Consider the following 16,519-nt stretch of genomic DNA (forward strand, 5'->3'; position numbering starts at 1 on the left):
AGCTATTTATTTTCACTTTTTTATGGACCATCTGAGAACACAGGCGCTCTTGTGCATAATAAAATGGACTTTATTACTGAAATGCTAGTTCCATAATCCCATTTTAGGTTATTTATTTAATGACAATACTGCTATGCACACTTTCTCTCTGAATCAGGCAGTTATAATTTACACCTGATAAACAAAAGGCCCTGCAGGATATCACATTTCAACATTTAAACGTGGAAATTTGGATCCCTTGCTGAGTGGAAAACCCTTAATTTATATCAGAAACACAGCGTCCAAGAGCAACTAACCGCAAACTTAAATATTAAGTTAATAATCCATCTACTCAATGAATAACCACGATTTTGAGTGTCTGTGCTTAACTTAAATCTGCCAGTGAAGCCATGCAATAAGGCTGAAATCCACTTCAGATTTGTCCTCTCAGATCAAAGTGCTGAGTGTTTGCACAGGGATCAAATGGAGCAGCGAGCGAGGGCAACAACAGTGAATCTGTGGGGGGATTAAAACAGCCATTAATTAAATATATTCCTCCGCAAACTGCTCCTGCATTTTTAAGACGATGATGCAAACATTAACGCTTGCTAGGATTGTCACTCTATTCATCAGCGATTCTCTTTGAGGATTATTGTCGGGGACGCCTCTGGTGATGTGCAGCATGCACTTGGAAGACAACACATTTGGCGGGGGAGTCCCGCTCTTAAGAAATGCCTGAATCCTGGGAGAAGAATGGCAGGAAAAATCAGGGAAACGAGACCGGAATGAGCAATCATTTGTGACTATTAAAATTGAAACAGTTTAAGACTGTTAAGGGTTAAATATTCATAAAAAGCTACGGTGAGGAAGTCAGCAAAAAGACAGCAATAACACGAAGCAGCTGAACATGAATTCCACAAATTTATTATCCTCCAAAAAGGCCAGAACCAGAGTTCTTATAAAAGGCACTTAATTTCCCTTTACCTTCAATAAATGTATCTAACAACACATCTGATAAGGTGAACTTTAAATTAAATATATTTACAATAAATAAAACATTTATACAGATTTATACAGTTAATCATGCCACTTTAAAGGAGGAGAATAGACTAATATTTCCCAAGGTGCCTCCCATAACAGTCTTTTTTTTGCTTTGAAACACTGGGCATGTCTACTGCACAGACAACTATGAAACAGAAAAATATAGGTAACAATACTGAACAATTCCCTTTATGCATCGAATACTGTTTATAGATAGTTTCTCATAGTGACGCCTGTGTGTCCATTGGCAGCAGCAGAGCGGGACCTGACAGTTCAATTCAACCGCTCTTCTTCTCACAGAGTCTTTAGCAGCTCATTATTCAGGGCATGTGTGTGTGCATGAGAAAGAGTGTCTTTGCATTTGGCAGTGTGTGTGTGTGTCGAGTTGTCATGCGCTGTCTCAAACGTGTGTGGGGTTGTCTGAGTGCAGGTCAGTCTTGGCCATGTGCAACACCACAGCGGGGGATTTGTAGTGGCAGTGTGTGCTGCCGCAGCTGACGCCGCTGCACGGCTTCCTGCTTCTAGTCCTGTCTGCCAGCTTCCTGCTGCACAGGCCCTGCCAGGTCTGCAGGGTCTTAGAGCTCCACACCCAGACCCCGCTGGTGATCCCCACCACCAGTGACATGAAGATCTTCAACATGAACACGGCCACGGTTGGCACGGATGTCTGCAGCGAGCAGTCGCCGCTGAGGCCGTTGAACGAGCCGCACTTCATCTGCAGCCCCCTCAGCTTCCAGTAGTCCATGTTGAGCCTCTCGTAGAAGTAGCAGACAATGACGCAGGTGGCCGGCACCGTGTACAGGATGGAGTAGATGCCGATTTTCACCATGAGCTTCTCCAGCTTCTCTGTGTTGGTGCCCTCGGTCTTCATCACTTTGCGGATGTGGAAGAGAGCGACGAACCCGGTGAGGATGAAGGAGGTGCCGATGATCAGGTAGCAGGACAGAGGGATGAGGACGAAGCCTGTGAGCGCTCCAGAGTCCATGCTGCCCACGTAGCACAGCCCCGTCAGCTCATCCCCGGCCACCTTCCTCATTGTGAGGATGACGATGGTCTTTAGAGCAGGGATTCCCCATGCTGCCATGTGGAAGTAGTTGCTGTGGGCTTCGATAGCCTCATGGCCCCACTTCTTCCCTGCAGCCAGGAACCAGGTGAGAGTGAGAATGACCCACCAGATAGAAGAGGCCATGCCGAAGTAGTAGAGGATGAGGAAGACGATGGTGCAGCCCGTCGACTCCAGCCCCTCCTGGATGATGTACAGCTCGCCGTGCTCCCGGTCGCAGGCAATGTTCTCAGCCCCGGCCACAGAGCGGATGACGAAGGCCACAGAGTACACATTGTAGCACATAGAGAGGAAGATGATGGGGCGTTCAGGGTACTGGAAGCGGTGAGGCTCCAGGAGGAAGGTCAGGACAGTGAAGGCGGTGGAGACGAAGCACAGGATGGACCACACCGTCATCCAAATGAAAGCAAAGTCCTTGTCCTGCCTGGACCAGAAAACATCTATAGCCGAGGAGCAGCGGGGGGCACACGACTGGCTCTTCTCCACAAACTGGAACTTGTCAGGGTTCTCACAGGAGCCCACACTGCCCGGGGAGCGCCCGCTGCTGGTGCCTGGCTGCCTGGGCCGAGGGGGCACAGGAAGCATGCCCTCCCCTTTTTTACCCTCTGTCCTGGTTTCATTCTCGGGGGCCTCCATGCACAGAGCGTTGGGGTCGTTTCTGGTGGGCAGCTTGGAGCAGTCGAGCGAGTCTGGCCAGGTGTAGCTGAACTTCTTCATGATGGGGGCACACCTCTCTCTGGCCTGCTCACACATGGGTCTGCATGCGGGGATGGAGGTCGACACTTTGTCCGTGCACATGGGGGCGTAGAGGGAGCAGAGGAAGAAGCGGAGGTGCACATCACAGCCGTATGCAACCAGAGGAGCAAACTCGTTCAGCTTGATGGCAGCCTCCTTCTGGTCGTCGTGGTCCATGAAGTTGGGCATCCGGGTAAGGTTGTAGCCGATCCCCTGGCACATGGGGATCACGATGGGCTCGCACTTAGCTGGTCTGCCTCGCTCCAGGTCGTAGGAGCCTATCTCAAAGCTGGAGCCAGAAATCACTAGCAGACACCACAGAAAAATCACCACCTTCAGCGGACAACCATCCATGCTCATTGTTTAAGTCAAAAACTGAGCTCTGTCTTTTAAAAATGAGCATGAAAGAGTCAAAAACACGGGGGTCGGTTTCAGACAGAGCCCCGATATTTCCCCATGGCGAAAGCAGGTCCAAATGTTGCCTTTACCGTGAGCAGTCCGTTAGAAAAAACACTCCAAAAACAGCCAAACACAGAGTGTAGATAAATGTTGAATTGTTCAGTCTTGAATTAAAACGATTAATCCCACAGATATGCGATATAAAGGTCCGTTACTAAGACGTGATAGTCGAAAACTTCGACAAACAGTGGAGGAAAAATGATTAAAATCACACACCGAGAGCTGAGCGTGAATCCTCAAAGCGACCGTTAGCAGCCGTTGATAAAAGCAGATATCAAAGCGGCTGTTTGCGGGTCCAAAAACGCCGTTTGGCTGCGACTCTCGTCTGTCTGTCGGCTCCTGCTCTTCGTGCTCCGCTTTCAGGCTCGACACTGAAGTTTGAGAGCCGCTCAGTGGGACTCCAGTCAGGGGGAGACAGGGAGGAGGAGGAGGAGGAGGAGGGGGTGGGCGCTCGGTGACGCTCACGTTTCAACCGGCATCACCACCACACAAGGAAAATTATCAGACAGATGCTGGAGGACGGTCAAATATCGCTGACATTTCTGCTTTGAAGGTTATTAAGACCATTTACATGAGTAAAACCACGCACAGTATTATTTTAAAGGTAATTCAATCATTAATTCATTAATTTGATAAAAAATAAACTGCAGTAGAGGTTATCGTCCACGTTCGACAATGTGCATAAAGTACCCTATCATTTTTTCAGGGTGTATTCACGTACTTTACGTTTGCTAAGAACCATAGGCAAGAATATTTGAGTTTTATCCACTTTAGCCTACCTAGGCATTGCAATTTCACACTTAGCACAAACAACTACAAATAAAAGGAAAATATTGTATTTGACACTTCCTAAAAAAGAACGTATGTAACATTTTCAATGCATGTCTTCATTTTGTGAAGAAGCTAGTTAGTCGGTGTGGTATTACTACTTTTACTCAACTGCCCTTTTTGCTAAGTGGCCCTAAACTTGATTTTCATGTATATTTGGGGGCTGAAGTATTCACAACTTTTTCTTTAGTATAAGTAAAAAATGAAAAAAGAAACAAAACAAAACAAACAGGTAGACTAGCAAATTACAAATTACAAATGAACCTCCTGAATTTTATATTACATGAGTATAGGCAGGACTGGATTAATCTGCTGGGGGGCTCAGGGGCCCAAATCCCCCTCCTTAGTGTGTGTTCCATAAATTATAAGTCCTAAACTCTGTAAGAAACATATTAGCTGGAACATGTATGTTATAACTACTGAAAAACTTTTGAAAAAATGTGTACTGTCTAGCAAAATGTGTTGTAGCTGCAAGATTGTGCTGCTGATATTTGTGTGAGTGACATTACTCCAGAAATGAATCCTGTCTCATTAAACACATTATTTTCACTAACAGGTCTTCTGCTATACAAAAGTTCAAGATCAAGTAAAATTTTTAAAAAGCAGGAGTTGAAATGTATGCAGCAGTATAATCCCTGTACTTATATTTAATCATTTTATTATCATTACTGATACATACATGTAAGCAGCATATGATCAGATATTATAGCTAAGTTGAATAGTTTTAAAGCAATATGTTAAACTTTAAATCAAATTGTTAAAAAATGACTTGTTTTGCATATACAGTAGGTTTGAAACGATTACAAATACAAAGAATTATAATATGGGAATAGTCAAGAAATGTTTAAGTACCTTTGAGTTAGACTTCAGCAGTTCAGTAAATGTACTGTATAATCTTAAGTTTGCACGACAAGCGGATAACTGTAAAGTCAGTTGTCACCCTAAAGAAGTACATAAACTACCACCAGTTTTTTATCATCCCTAAAATTATACAAACTGAAGAAGAAAACTAAAAAGGTCCCCTCTGAGTCCATATTAAGAAATGCGCCTCTGCAGCTCTGAGTCAAACACTGAATAGTTAATTTCCCCCTGTATAGTCGTAGAAAAAAGCCCGCTTCTCTTGTAAAATGATAGTCCCTGTGGCGTTTTACTGTTACTGACTCATAATTACTTTGTCACCATTTTCTGCTAATGTTTTCAGGCAGTATAATGTGAAACTTTATTGAGCCCTGCAGGTCAGTCCTCCTCTGTAAAACAAAGATGGTGGGGGATTTGCTACATTGCTTAAGGCTGAATTAGTAGGAGCAACAAGTTGATGGATGGTTTCTCTAAAAACGCAAGCACAAGTGCACAATGACTCCTTAAACAGGATGATTTGAATGGGTTTGATGGAGAAAGACAAACAGAATCAGACATAACACGCAACAAATGGATGCACCAGTGATTGTGTGGAGCAGAGGACTATTGTTTCCATCTAGTGGCTGAATGGGGAGAGTCTGCAGCTCCACAGCTGTTGCACTGAGCATTTGATCTTTTCTCAAACAGGGGAGGAACTCAAGGATTTTGGCCTCTCGCCCTGCAGGACTGAATGGGCTGTCAACTGCATACTGTCTCTATTAGCCCCTGTGATAAAACATTGCTGAAGGCAGTTTTGCACTTGTCTGGTCCAAGAAGTCTTGTTTTTTATAACATTTTAATCACTGCTGGCTGAGAATTTTGTACAATGCCGTAGTCTCTTGCACACAAACAAAAATACTAAGAAACAATAATAATGAAAAAAGAATGGCTAAACATTCTTGGGAAATCTGCTCTAAAGGTGACAAAATCCTGCTAGTAGCACATCTGAAGCTCACTAATTAACAATTATTTTAATATTTGTTTAATCTTTTAAAAAGTGTTGTTAAAAGCTCAGTTAGTTGTTTCATTGGGGGTGCCATTTGCACAAGCATTTTTTAAATTACATATGAGCTGTGTCTCAATTCAGGAGCTGCATCCTTTGAAGGACGCGGGCCACAAAGGAAGAGTCATTCGTAGACTGCGTAGACTGCTAAGGCCGAACTGAAATGAGACGATCTGGTCTGCGGAGGATTTCCTGTTCAGGTCACCAGCTGTTCCCGCCCTTACTCTTGCGTCACAAAAGCCGCTCCTGCCACCTAGCAACAGGTAGCTAGCTGACTAACTAGCTTACATAACTAACGTCATGTAACTTAACCTATTATTTTAAAGATAATTTGAAGTTTCAAGGCCCCTCAAGGCTTTTTTAATCATTTGTATAGTTATTTAGGTGAAACTTTTACATTGAAAACTGTATTCCTTGGCCGCTTGAGTGTCCGCCACCTTGTTTGAATTGGCGCACAATGAATCTCAGGATACGCCTTTGAAATGGGACAGCCTTCGACCAGCTCTGTGATGCAATCAGCCTTCAAGTATGTCCCCTTTAATTGGGACACAGCTATGGATTAAACCAACCATGTAACATGCTCGTTGAAGAAGCCAAACTAAATATTTTTCAGTTTTTCTTCGGATCTAAGCTAATCAGCAACCGGCTAGCATCAAATTTAGTGTTCAGGTAAGGACTGGTATCAATATTCCAATTTATTTTTCAGCAGAAAAGCAAAATAAGTTTTTCAACTAGCCCTTTAAGAAGTCTTCATCCTGAAACATTTTGATCTTGTCCAATGAGGTGAGAAAATACTGAGGCTTAAATACTGCACTTTGTGTTATCAGGCTATACATTTAGCTCTACCTTATGAAAGGAAATCTTTTCTTGTGCTTTCTGGATGACAAATTGAGCCAGATGAATGCAGTGTGTGCTGCAGTGCTTTATCAGATCTGGCTTCAGGTAGAGAAAAAAAAAGCCTCCAACTTCAAATTAAGCCTGATCGAGTGGGGGAGGAAATGCATTCCAGCCTCTGAGATGATATCTTATTGTACGTCAGTGCTTGGGCTCTTGGAGAATCAAATAGAAATGCTTTGACTGAAGTTCCATTTTTACTCCGCAGCCTCTCCACTTTAACGTTTTCGAGTTCTCACTTCAAAGACGGGGGGTCATTGGAGAGGTTCTGGAGAAGCCTGAGTGTGCCCTTAGAAGGCCTCAGATTATAATCAGACAGATATCTTTCTTCTACGTAAGCAGCACATATCAGAAGGCATTAGTATCCGAGTCCCAAAGCCTCTGAAGTTGGGAGTGCTTGATCGAGGTTTGACCCTCAAAGCAGTTTGGATCATAGTGAACTCGACCCTCAATTTGTATCTGTAGGTGTGAACTAAGAACAGTTACCCTCATAAAGCAAACTGCTTTATGGTGTTACGATATGATACAATACGATTTAATATGATACGATACAATACGATTCAATGCGATACAATACAATAGGACACAATACAATAGGATACAATACGATACGATACGATACAATACAATACGATACGATACAATGCGATACAATACGATTCAATGCGATACGATAAGGTGATACGATACGATACGATATGATACGATGTGATAAGATGTGATACGATGTGATATGATAAGATATGATATGATAAGATACGATTCAATACAATATGATATAATATCATACCATATAATACTGTACAATACAATACGATACAATACAATAAAATACTGTACCAAACAATACCATACCATATGATACTGTACAATACGATACCATACAATATAGCACTAAGGAATACAATACGCTTTTTTGTGCCTATCGAGAAATTTGCCATGGACTCGAATGCTGCATTTAGCTGCCTCCACAGTAGTAGATAGAAAAAAAGTAAAAACGAACAGCAATCAAGATGCAAACAGAGAAAGAAAAACCAGTGACAACCACAAACAAGTTGTTAGTTATAATATATACATTTTATGTGTTATCGCTCATCAATTGAAGTAACACAATGGTCTTTGAGCCTATAGTCTGCTGATTAAAGACCTCACCTTTCCAGTAATGCAAACTGGATGTCGGTGGCAACATATCGAGGGAAAATCACAAGCTGCACAGCTTTAGTGATGTGTTTTTACATCACCCAGCAGTGGTTGGTCAAATAGATAATTTAAAAACTGTTGATAAAGCTACTGCCCTCTCAAACCGTCCCTTCAATTCACCCCTAGCATGAATGCTACTCTTAAGGTGTAAAGATATTTATCTAACATTACCGTTATTAACATTGCCATCAAGTTCAAGAACATATTAGCCAAATGTTACTTTTATTTTTTACTGGTGCAAACTGGTAACAAAAAAACAGCCACAAAGGTGACACTGTTTAAATCTTTAATTGAGGTCCCAAAACAGATCTACATTTACAGCAAATTGCCAAAGAACAAAACAGAAATAATTACCAATGTTTAAGTGGAGGTGAGAGTTAATAAGAGACCAGTTATACCATATCTGCCCAGTAAATCTGAAGCTACAGAACCCCAAGCACCACTCTTGTTGATTTTACCCTTTGTATGAATGAAACCAACACAATGTTATGTGTTATAAAGTGAGCTTTAATGGTGCTTGTAGGTTATTTTGTCACTATTTTGACTATTTGTCACTAGCTTTTCCCCAAATGTTTCTAATTGATATTCTAAGCTAACTAGTTGCTGGCTCAGTCCTGATACTTAATATGGAGATAACACGGGGCTGCTGCAACAAGGACTGTGCCTCTTTACATGGGGCGCACACTTTAACCCCAGAGCTACATCGCCGCCCCTGATTCAAATATTAAAACTTAAGCATGTACTGCAAGGCCAAGAAAGTCTGCCTCTTAAAAACTGCAATTTAGTAAATGTTGCTACTTTTGTCAGAGCTAGGCGAGGTGTTTTCTCCTGTTTCCAGATGCTAAGCTACTTTCCTAAAAGTCAAACAATTCCTTTAATCCTTTAATGTGACAACAGTTGCTGGCTCTATTCAGCCTACAAATAAACAGTGGGGTACATTGAATTTAGGTGAGTTCTGATTCTCTGGTCAGTTTAGGAGACTCACAGTCTGACCGCTACACTGAGCGTTGTCCTGGGCCTTACAATTGGATACCATTGTGCGTTCTTTCTGTGTTTGTATTGCCCCTAATTGTGTTTTTTCTTCCAACCTGAATGGAAAATGAGGAAATAGTAGAAATATGTTTAACTGCATATTTTGATTTGAACATTCACTGGCTTGCAGCTGATTTGTTTTAAGAGGGTCGATGGTATTTACTTTGCCATTTGGTGGAGGAAATGGATATAAGCTATTTATTTCTCCCCCCTGCTAGCTTTCCCCCTCTTATAATACTGCCGTATGTCAAACCTCTGCATGTCTTTGTAATAACTAGCCTCCACAAAGAACCCCCCATCTTTTATTTCACACATTCATCAGGCGATCCGGTGGAGTGTGGGCCTTGTAATTACTACCTCTTTCTTATTGGTTATCATGTATCAGGCACAAAGCTATAAACATCCCGTGGAGAACAATGGGAGAGCCTTGCCACAGCGCTGCCTGACATAACTATCCTGTCTGAGATTGTTATGGGTGTAATAAGAGACACCTCACTCTTAAAGCAGTACATCTGGACCAGTGTGCTGCCTTTGACAGCGAGTATAATGGCAAACTGCTGAGGCTTGGATCATGCAATTATCTCATTGTACATATTGTGTAGTAATTTATGTCAGAGGAATGAGCTGACACCAGAGACGAGTGAAAGTTAGCAGCAGTTGGGTTTGTAGTTTTCTTGTTTTCTAATCACGACTGAAGAGTTTTGACGTCTCTTAAAGCGACATCGTCCATTTCTTTCCAAAGCCACAATTTAAAGTTGTTATTTTCTGTAATGAGGGGACAGTGCGCACAAAGGGTCTCAGTTTCACTGTTATGCAATTTTATGTAGTGCTATTAGGTGACTGAGTGAATGGGACTGATTCATCACCTCTGCCCATCTGTGTTCCTCATACATCCTGTGTTTTGAAACTAGATAATGTCATTTACAGCCTGAGGCAGGTTGCGGGAACAACTCTGCTGTCATATCCCCCAAATGTCAGAATATTGCAATTAAAACACAGACTTTTTTTGCAATGTAAATTCTAAAACACACTTCAAGATGCACTTGATTCATGATTGTGCTGTTGATGGTCCCAAAGTGCAATACATAGCGGAAATGAAGTAACTCTCAGACCTGGAAAAAAGATCAAATCACTGTGAACGGTGCTGCAGTGTGAAGAACAGCTCAAAACAAAGACATTATAGTAATAAATCCTTGTTTTTTGTAAAGTTGGTGTTCCATACATACATGTCAATCCAGGCCGATGTTTTTTTAATGGTAAAACATCAGTTAAGTGCAGTAATACATTGTTCTTGCAGCGTCAAACAGTGCTGTGTTAACCTACAGTGAATATACAATGTTTGCTTTATAACATAAACCTATGTTAAATACAGCAGAGCCACCGCAGTTTCCTGCTGCTGTTTAAACTAACCATCCATCCTACTCAGGTGTATTTATAAAACTAGTATTCAACACTTCAGTGTGAAATATATATACTATAAACTAAAAAAGGAGAGTGCACTGTAAAAAAAAAACTACTTGTTTCAATTAAAAAAGTTTATTCTTTAGTTTACCTTACTTTCCTTTACAATTCAGTTGCAATAGAATTCTGTTGTTTTGTCATTGTCACCTGCTCTCCGCTCTGCCTGCCTGCATCGCCCACCTCATCAGTGCACTCAGCTCACCTGGGCACACAGCAGCTACTCATTGCCGGATTGTTCTTTACCACTCATGCAAGGCTTTCCAGCTCTCTTCTTTGAACTGACTCCCTGGTGCCGACCCTGCCTGTTTCTGACCTGCCTGCCTTGTTGTAATCCCAGAAATCGGCTGAGCCGTCTGTCCCCGACCACGACTTCTGCCTCAGCGTTCCTGGTCTCTGTCTGCCTCTCCCCTTGGCTGTTTGGTGTTTGCCTGCAACAATGCTTACATAGTAAGTTTTTCCTGACTCCTTAACTGTGGTTCCCTGTGGCTCAGAGACTCCGACCGTGCTGCCACACTTGTCACAGTGAGTGAATCCTATGGACATCTACCTGCTGGCTCTCCGAATCTCCACCTGGCCCCGACTACATACTGGTTTGTCGGCCTATTCTGAGTGCTACTCGTACTCGTACTCGCTGCTCCCTCGACCACATCTCCTGCCTGCTTCCCTTCGGTAGTGTTGCCTTGCGTGCACTTTTGTGTGAGTGTGTGTTTGATAACTCCTTACCACACTCACCTTTCTCCTGGTTTGGCTCACCCAGCCTGAGCCTCCAGCGCAGTACAGAGACCCTGACGGTTTTAGCCTTATACTGAACTTTTACTACTACTGAATTCCCTGTCTGATTTTCCTGTACCTGCTGAATCTAAGTTAAGTTTATTTCTCATGATCCCTGCTCTAAAGTGTGCTGCATTTGGGTCCACCAACCGCCTTGTCAAAGGGCTGACACTTAGAGACATTCACGCACACATTCACATGGTCGGACCGGGTTTGGAACTATAGGGACCTTCTAGCAGAGCAGGGAAAGTGCTAACCCCCGGTAAGGCGACATTTTGGCCACGTTGCTAGCTTTCTTTTAAGGACAGTGGCTACATGTTGCTAAAAAGGTTTCTACAAGTTTCAAGAAGATGGTTCGTTCTATGAGTAGGATCTATTTTCTACTATTCCCTGTTCAGAGTATCCAAGTCCTAAAATACTGACTAAGCAACCAGGTCACGATTTTGTTCTTCAAACGAGAAGTACTATGTATTTAGAGTATGAAAAGTTGGATTTAGGTTTTAGATTAACAATGGTTATGTTTAGGGAAGCCTTGAGATGGAAAAGTTTGGGTACACAGTTGAAAAGTGGTAATGTTTAGCCTTGGGAAATTTCCATCTGTAATTTACGATGCAGGGTGTATCTTAGTCAGAAGTGAGTTGCTCAATGCACAGCAGCAGGCTTTTTCCACGGCAAATATTTTGACTCATCATTGCATGAAAAGTAAAGGTCTTAGTAATAACATCAAGGATAGCTGGACAGTGACAGTGAGCCAGCATGCACAACACCAGGGCCCTGAACCTAAAGCAGCTAAAAGTGAGTTTTGACTCCATCTATGGACATCAGATATCTGTTGTAAAATCTGTGTCTTGAATATCTTGAAGCTAAAAGTCTCTCTGTATCTGTTTTCTCTAACTAGCCCTTTTTAGATTGCAATTCCGCTACAGTCATAAAGAAGCTCCGTCGTTATGCCGCCTTTGCCATTTTACATTGGACCAATCCATGCCGGCGTAAAGCCGCCCCAGTGTGTTTTGTGCAAGGTGTAAACAAACAGCTTGTGCTTCACATACACACACACACATACACGGCGCTGTTCCGCCATGCCAGCACTGACGCCGTCTCACCTCTGTTCCGTCTCTGTCACCACCTACGACGCCGGCTCAGAGGCGGCTTTGCGACTTCGCCCAACCATTCCATCTCCGTGCGTTTTACACAGAAGAAGAGGCATAACAGAGGCGTAATAATCCCGCCTTGAACTGGCGGTGTAAAAGGGGCTACTGTTGATCTTATCTTTATCAAATGTTTTAAAAGACTAAATAATAACCTTTGTAGATTAAGCACCATGGATGAATAAGTCTTTTATTATAATAATAGTTTGTGGAGAACTGATGGTTCAACAGTTGGTACACAACAGCTGGCCTTACTCTGAACTATCCCACCCCGACTGTGACATAAGTTCAAAATTGCTCTCTTGTGGGAAAGAGGTCTGCAGGGTTTCAGTCCTGCAGCTGAATCATCAACTAAAAAACAAACAGAGAAATACTAAAATAGAGCTTCAGATGTTTACAGCCGCACTGAATTGTCCTGAACTGGAAGAAAAGCCAGATTTTGTGAGGAAGTTTTCTCACAGTCCCTTTGAGCGAAGTGAAGTAGCAGCTCAGAGTAAAACTATGTTTAAACTTCAGGATGTTTATCCATACTTTTCATTAAGTCAACACGCTCTCTGGTTCTACTGTCCACACACAGGCACTGTATAATATGTCCTGAATGTGAAGTACCAACAAAAGGAAACATTTTTAAAGGATTTTCTATGCTACATTGTTCCTGTAAGAGGGATTTATGGAGTATCAACAGTGGACAAAATGTTTGTATAAAAAGATAATTCTGTGAAAAACCAAGAGGTCAAAATGAAAAGTTCAATAAATATGGAATATTATGAATAACATTGTAATCTTAAGTCCTTCAACCATGTAAAAGAAAATGAAACAAACTAATGATGTGTGTCTGTTTATGTATGTCTTGCGTGCGATATGTGGGTGTTTGCACTGGAAGGGGTGATGCTGAATGGCTCAGTTTGGAACAGTAAAATGTCTCTGCTTTGTTTTCAAAGGCTGAAGTTTCTGGGCACGCTCAGGTCCACTCTCGGATGTCCTTGGGGAGCAATGCAGTTGAAAGCAATACTACTGCGCGGTCATACAGCCGGAGCAAAGAGGGGTGGGGGTGTTTTGAATGGCTGAGGATTTGCACAGAGGGAAAGTGGGGTCAAAGGATTTAGGAATATTTAAAGATAACGCTTTTCGCTGAGGGATGCCTAAACAATGATATTTTATCGGGTGAATAGTTAGAATATCTGCGGGAGGATTTAAGACGACACAATGCCTGTTTGCCAAAGTTGTATAACCGGAGATTTTTTTCTTCTGCTCATAAATATGATGTCTCTGTGTCCTGCATTTGTAAGTGCCCGGATTGATTGTATTTCACTGGGTCGGAGTGCAGCTAGTGAACGACTTTAGAGTGTCGGCCAGGCTGGTCTGGAAGGACTAAAAATGGACTGAGGGGGGTGGTGGAGCGAGCAAGGTTAAAGGAACAAGTAGCATATCTGACTTGAAATAACACTTGCAGTTGCCGTTTATTTTGCCAAGGCCTGTCAATCAGCTTTGGAGACCGTACTTACAGAATGGAAAAACATACAAAGGTTTACTTTAAAGTCAAATATGCTCAGTAAATGCTCTGCATTCTTGGCATCTGAAATCATACAGAAAGAAAGGGGGTGAAGTATTAGGACTTTTGGGTTTAGTTTAATAGTTCCACATTTATGCTGACAGTTAGTTGAGAAGATATTTCTTGGCCGTAAACTCACCAATTCTGAACTTGTTAAACACAAACTATGTCATGTTAATTAGTGAGTATTTGACATGCTTATAGATGGATTTTGTTGCACTTTGGATAGAAAGTCTGTTTCTAGTTTTTATGCTAAGCTGGGCTAACCAGCTGTTTGCTAGGCAAACAAGGTAAACAAGGTACAGCTTATTTAACACATAAAATATATTATGTCAATTAGGGAGTGTTGGAAATGGATTTAGTTTTAATTTTGACAGAATCACTCTGTGTCCAGCCTTTATGCTCAGTTAAGCTAAATGTCTGCTTACTAGCTAAACATTTAAGGAACAGCTTATTTGACATATACATTGTAACACTTTATTTAGAGAGTGTTAGACATGCTTATAGGTGGATTTTGTTACACTTTGAACAGAACCAGTCTGTGTCCAGCCTTTATTCAAAGCTAAGCTAACTTGCTGCTTGCTAGCTGAAAATTTAAGGAGCAGCTTTTTAAACTCATAAATTATAACCCTTTAATTAGAGAGCGATAGACATGCTTATAGGTGCATTTTGTTACACTTCGGACAGAACCAGTCTGTGTCCAGCATTTATGCTAAGCTAAGCTAACCTGTTATTCGCTGTAGCTAAACATTTAAGCGACAGCTTATTTATCACATAAAATAAAACAAATTAATTTAAGAACGTCAGAGATGCTTGTAGGTGGATTTAGTTTTAATTCAGACAGAACCAGTCTGTTTCCAGTCTTTGTGCTAAGCTAAGCTAACCTGCTGTTTGCTAGCTAAACATTCAAGGTACCGCAAAACATAACATGATAGTTAGAGAGAGTTTTAGGTGCTTGTAGGTGCCATTTGTTCACTTTGGACAGAGCCAGAGTGTTTTCTGTCTTCATGCTAGGCTAACGTGCTGTTTGCTAGCATCTGAGTGGTATTGATCTTCTTATCTAACTGTTTGCAAAAGATTTCCCAGAAATGTCGATCTATTCCTTTAATGTTTTAAATCCTAGCACATAAACATGAAACATAGTAAACAGGTGCTGGTAAATGTTTAATAGCTGTTGGTGTAACTCGTGCACCAGTGTGGAAAACCCTCAAAGGTGCACAGGTGCAAGTCCAAGCCCCCTGCCAGGCCGTCACATTTCTCTCTCCTCTCTTCAACCTTCTCTCCTTCGTCTACGTTAACGGAAAACTAATAAAATACTGAAGGAGGGCAGATTGCCTGCTCTTCTTTGAAAAAAAAAATGAGGGGAGAGGATTACTCCTCACAGCTGTGCAGTCCTGAAGCCATATCTAAGGAGCCGCCACCAGAGAGGTCAGCTCTGTCGCAGTCTCACACTAGCCTCTAAATCAATCACATGTCAAGGCTGTGAATAGCAGGCCAATAAGCTCAATTAACACCAAAATACTCTGAATCCGTGCCCTTCTGCCGCCCGTCACCACCTCCTGGGAGAGGCCTCTCAGATCTCAGGACATGAGAAGACACCGACAGCCCGACCCACCATAGCTGCCCGCCCAGCCGCGGCCTCGCAGCCACGAACAGCCCCTATCAAGCTATAGTCACATAACTTGAGCCTGGACTCACACACAAACAGCTCTGTGCCTATTTATACATCACATCCTGGCAACGCACATGGGAAAACAAGACCCCTGCACTATCAGTGTATCCAGTGTTGTCTGCCTCTCACTGTCCTGTCCCCGTCTGATGCCGGAGGGGACAGAGACATAAGATAGCTGCTTAGGATAGCTGAAAGATGGCTGCTTTAGATACCTGGAGTTACCAAAACAACTTGATTATGCATTTGGCAGCGGGGAGCAGTTGTTGATATTCCAGACGTTGCGTTCCTTCCGACATTCCTATGCATGTAATTGTCTGCAGTGTCGTGTTATCAAGTCATTATCAACATGAGTTAGCTGCAATAAAACAGCAGGACAGCATGATTTAAGTGTGCCCGCGGTGCTTTGTACTGCACTGTGAAATAAAAAAAGACAAATGACTCTTCAACCGCTGTTCTTTATTTGGACCCTGATTCAGCTGATACCCTGATCAAAAAAAGACTTAATGGCACAAATAGACAAATAGTGCATGTGATCAGCATGTGATAGGAAAATATCAGAAAACAAATTACACTATATCTAATATGCAGAAGTAAAGAACAGTTTTAAATTAAAATGTAATGAATTTGTTTGTTCTATTAGGATTGTGTGTGTCTGTCTTCAGCCATCAAACTCAAGTTAATATCTGACTCATCACAATTATGTCTTTAAATATTTTCTGAAAAACAGCATAACAACAAAATAAATAATCAAAAATCAATCATAAGTTAACACCTTAAAGCAAAA

The 16,519-nt window shown here is 42.1% G+C and overlaps 1 protein-coding gene across 1 annotated transcript; it reads right to left on the bottom strand.

The window, feature by feature from the left end:
• Nucleotides 1–893: 893 nt before the first annotated feature.
• On the bottom strand, nt 894–3,630 carry fzd9b (frizzled class receptor 9b). The gene has a single exon (XM_069668838.1). It carries the CDS (start codon nt 3,176–3,178, stop codon nt 1,421–1,423), a length of 1,758 nt encoding a protein of 585 aa, XP_069524939.1. The 5' UTR covers nt 3,179–3,630; the 3' UTR covers nt 894–1,420.
• Between the last annotated feature and the right edge of the window lie 12,889 nt (nt 3,631–16,519).

The sequence above is a fragment of the Semicossyphus pulcher genome, unplaced genomic scaffold (assembly GCF_022749685.1).
Source record: "Semicossyphus pulcher isolate SPU_LCO1_2020_fin unplaced genomic scaffold, fSemPul1.0.p SCAF_19, whole genome shotgun sequence".
NCBI lineage: Eukaryota > Metazoa > Chordata > Actinopteri > Labriformes > Labridae > Semicossyphus > Semicossyphus pulcher.